Source organism: Crocodylus porosus, unplaced genomic scaffold (assembly GCF_001723895.1).
Source record: "Crocodylus porosus isolate Cpor-Errol unplaced genomic scaffold, CroPor_comp1, whole genome shotgun sequence".
NCBI classification, from domain to species: Eukaryota; Metazoa; Chordata; order Crocodylia; family Crocodylidae; genus Crocodylus; species Crocodylus porosus.
The window spans coordinates 24,151,427-24,153,625 of NW_017728909.1; the positions used below are offsets into that span (position 1 = coordinate 24,151,427).

Below are 2,199 nucleotides of genomic sequence, written 5' to 3' on the forward strand. Positions count from 1 at the left end.
TGGAACCAACTTCCAAGAGAAGTTGTGCTGGCTCCTACCCTGGGGGTCTTTAAGAGGAGGTTAGATGAACACCTTGCTGGGGTCGTTTGACCCCAGTAATCTTTCTTGCCATGGCAGGGGGTTGGACTAGATGGTCTACTCAGGTCCCTTTCGACCCTAGAAACTATGAAACATGTCTAATATAATCAGGGAAATCCTGGGGAAATCTCTGTCTCATACACAGAGAGGGAAAAGAGTCCAATACTTTAACAGTTAAAAGCTTCTCTGGTTTTGGCCTCTAATAACTGTCGTGTGGCGCTGATGCTGCTTAGGAAATTCAACAATCATTATGCTCAAGATGAAATTTAGAACAGGTAATTTTAGTGGAATGAAAGTTACCATGTAGACCCCATCCAGCATAAAATAATAAAAAAGAAGAGTTTAGATGAGCATAGATGAAAATGATTACACTTCTTTAAACAAACAACTATTATTACTGTTGTTAAGGTACTTAACAATTTAATCCAGGCTGGTTATGTTTACAGTCACCCAAATGCAAAAAAGCTAAATACACTACGTACCATATTCATTATAGTGAGGATGTAGGATTCCACATTGTCACTTCCATGGTATTCAATCATCTTACTGTCTGCAACTACAAGTGTCTCCACCCATCGCTCCTTGCTGACAGAGCGCCGAGAGAGTGTTTTGGCTGCCACATGGTTTCCTTCCCACCTCTCCCTCCGATGCTCTTGGTGTTTGAAAAAGCTGAATGTATCTGAAACACCAAGCATAAGGCATTGGCTTCACATTAAATTGGTGATGGCTTCATTGTGCTTCAGGATGGTTTTAGATTTTAAAGTGTATTGCTATAATCCTTAGGCCAAAATTCTACAATCTCGAACCAAACTTTACCAAAAAATTAGTTATATCTGAATATTGGGTAATGTCATAAGGACCAAGACTAACCACACAATTTGGATCTGACTGCACCTTTAGACCATTTGTGGCATTTAGCCTCTGTGGGTTATATTTAAGCTGCTATCTAATGCAAACAACTCTTACCACAAAATAACTGATATGTTCTTCCCATTAATACCCACATACAATCCCCGTTCTTAACAGGCTGGAGAGTTACCTTGAGTGCTCAAGGCATGTGCTTTTGTCAGGGTGGGAACAGTCACAACTGGAACGCAGAGTGGGGAAACTACTTCACCAGCAAGTGGCGCTCACATACCAGTGCTGGAGAGAACAAATGACTAACTTAGGACGGGAAGGAGCCTACAGAACCATGGAGTCCAGTTCCCTGCAACCATAAGCAACTATTTGTTTGGAAGTGCCCACCAGCACCACTGTTCTGGCTCTTCTCACACACCACAGCACAAAGCATGCTATAAAAGAACTCCCAGCTCCTACAACTTGCTTCAGAAAAAGAGCTGAGGCCTGAGGGCTTTGAAAGGCAAAGCAGCATTAGCAGAGAGATTTGGGTAAAGTCAATACACCCAGCTTTGAGGAGGCAGTGTAAGGTGCCCTTGTGGCAGTGACAGAAGGCACACTGCTGGCAGATGGACACACTGTGCAAACCATGCCACAAACTAAATACATAAAACTATCAGTCTTGTCCCAAAAAGATTACTGTCCAAAGTGCATTACCCTGTTCTCCAAGCACTAGACAGTGAGAGGAGGGAAACGTTCCCTAGCCATATGCCCGATCAACCCAGTTCACAGCAGAAAATGGGTTAATAGAACTTGGATTAGCACGTCCTGTTGCAGTAGACAGCCCTTGCATTTAAGCAGCCCCATTCTGTCCACATCCTGTGTGGGAACAATATGGGGGAGACGGCACTCCTCAGACTCTCTTCTCCAGGAGGTCTCTTCAGGGTCAGGCAGAAGGCAGGATAGATGTGCACCTTATAGACTAATTAAATCAGAGATACATAGGCTTTTGTAAAAAGCAGGTTACTTCATCAGACTGCAGGAACCAGAGTTTCTAAATAGAAAGCAGTGATTAGAATACAAAAGGTAGGGAAGTGGGGGGATAAAAAAGGAAGCAGCACAGTTGAGAGACACAAGGTGGGTAGAAAAGAGAAAAAGAAAGCCGTTCACAACACCCAATTAAATAAGCCTGCTCCTTTAAAAAGGTTATTGCGGAGAGGATCCCAGAGCTCCTCCAGCCCACAGACCACTACCCCATGCTCCTTATTCACGTGGGCACCAATG

General features: G+C 43.6%; 1 protein-coding gene across 3 annotated transcripts in view; it reads right to left on the reverse strand.

Moving 5' to 3' along the window:
- The window catches only part of ADAMTS12 (ADAM metallopeptidase with thrombospondin type 1 motif 12), a 344,985-nt gene that overhangs the window by 163,751 nt on the left and 179,035 nt on the right, over positions 1 to 2,199 (reverse strand). For all 3 annotated transcript variants that reach the window (XR_002100368.1, XM_019531927.1, XM_019531926.1), the window contains exon 4: positions 561 to 757. Coding sequence is in view for 2 of the 3 variants with exons in the window: in XM_019531927.1 (XP_019387472.1) it covers positions 561 to 757 (197 nt within the window). In the remaining variant the exon portion in view is untranslated. The remainder of the gene's footprint in view (positions 1 to 560; positions 758 to 2,199) is intronic.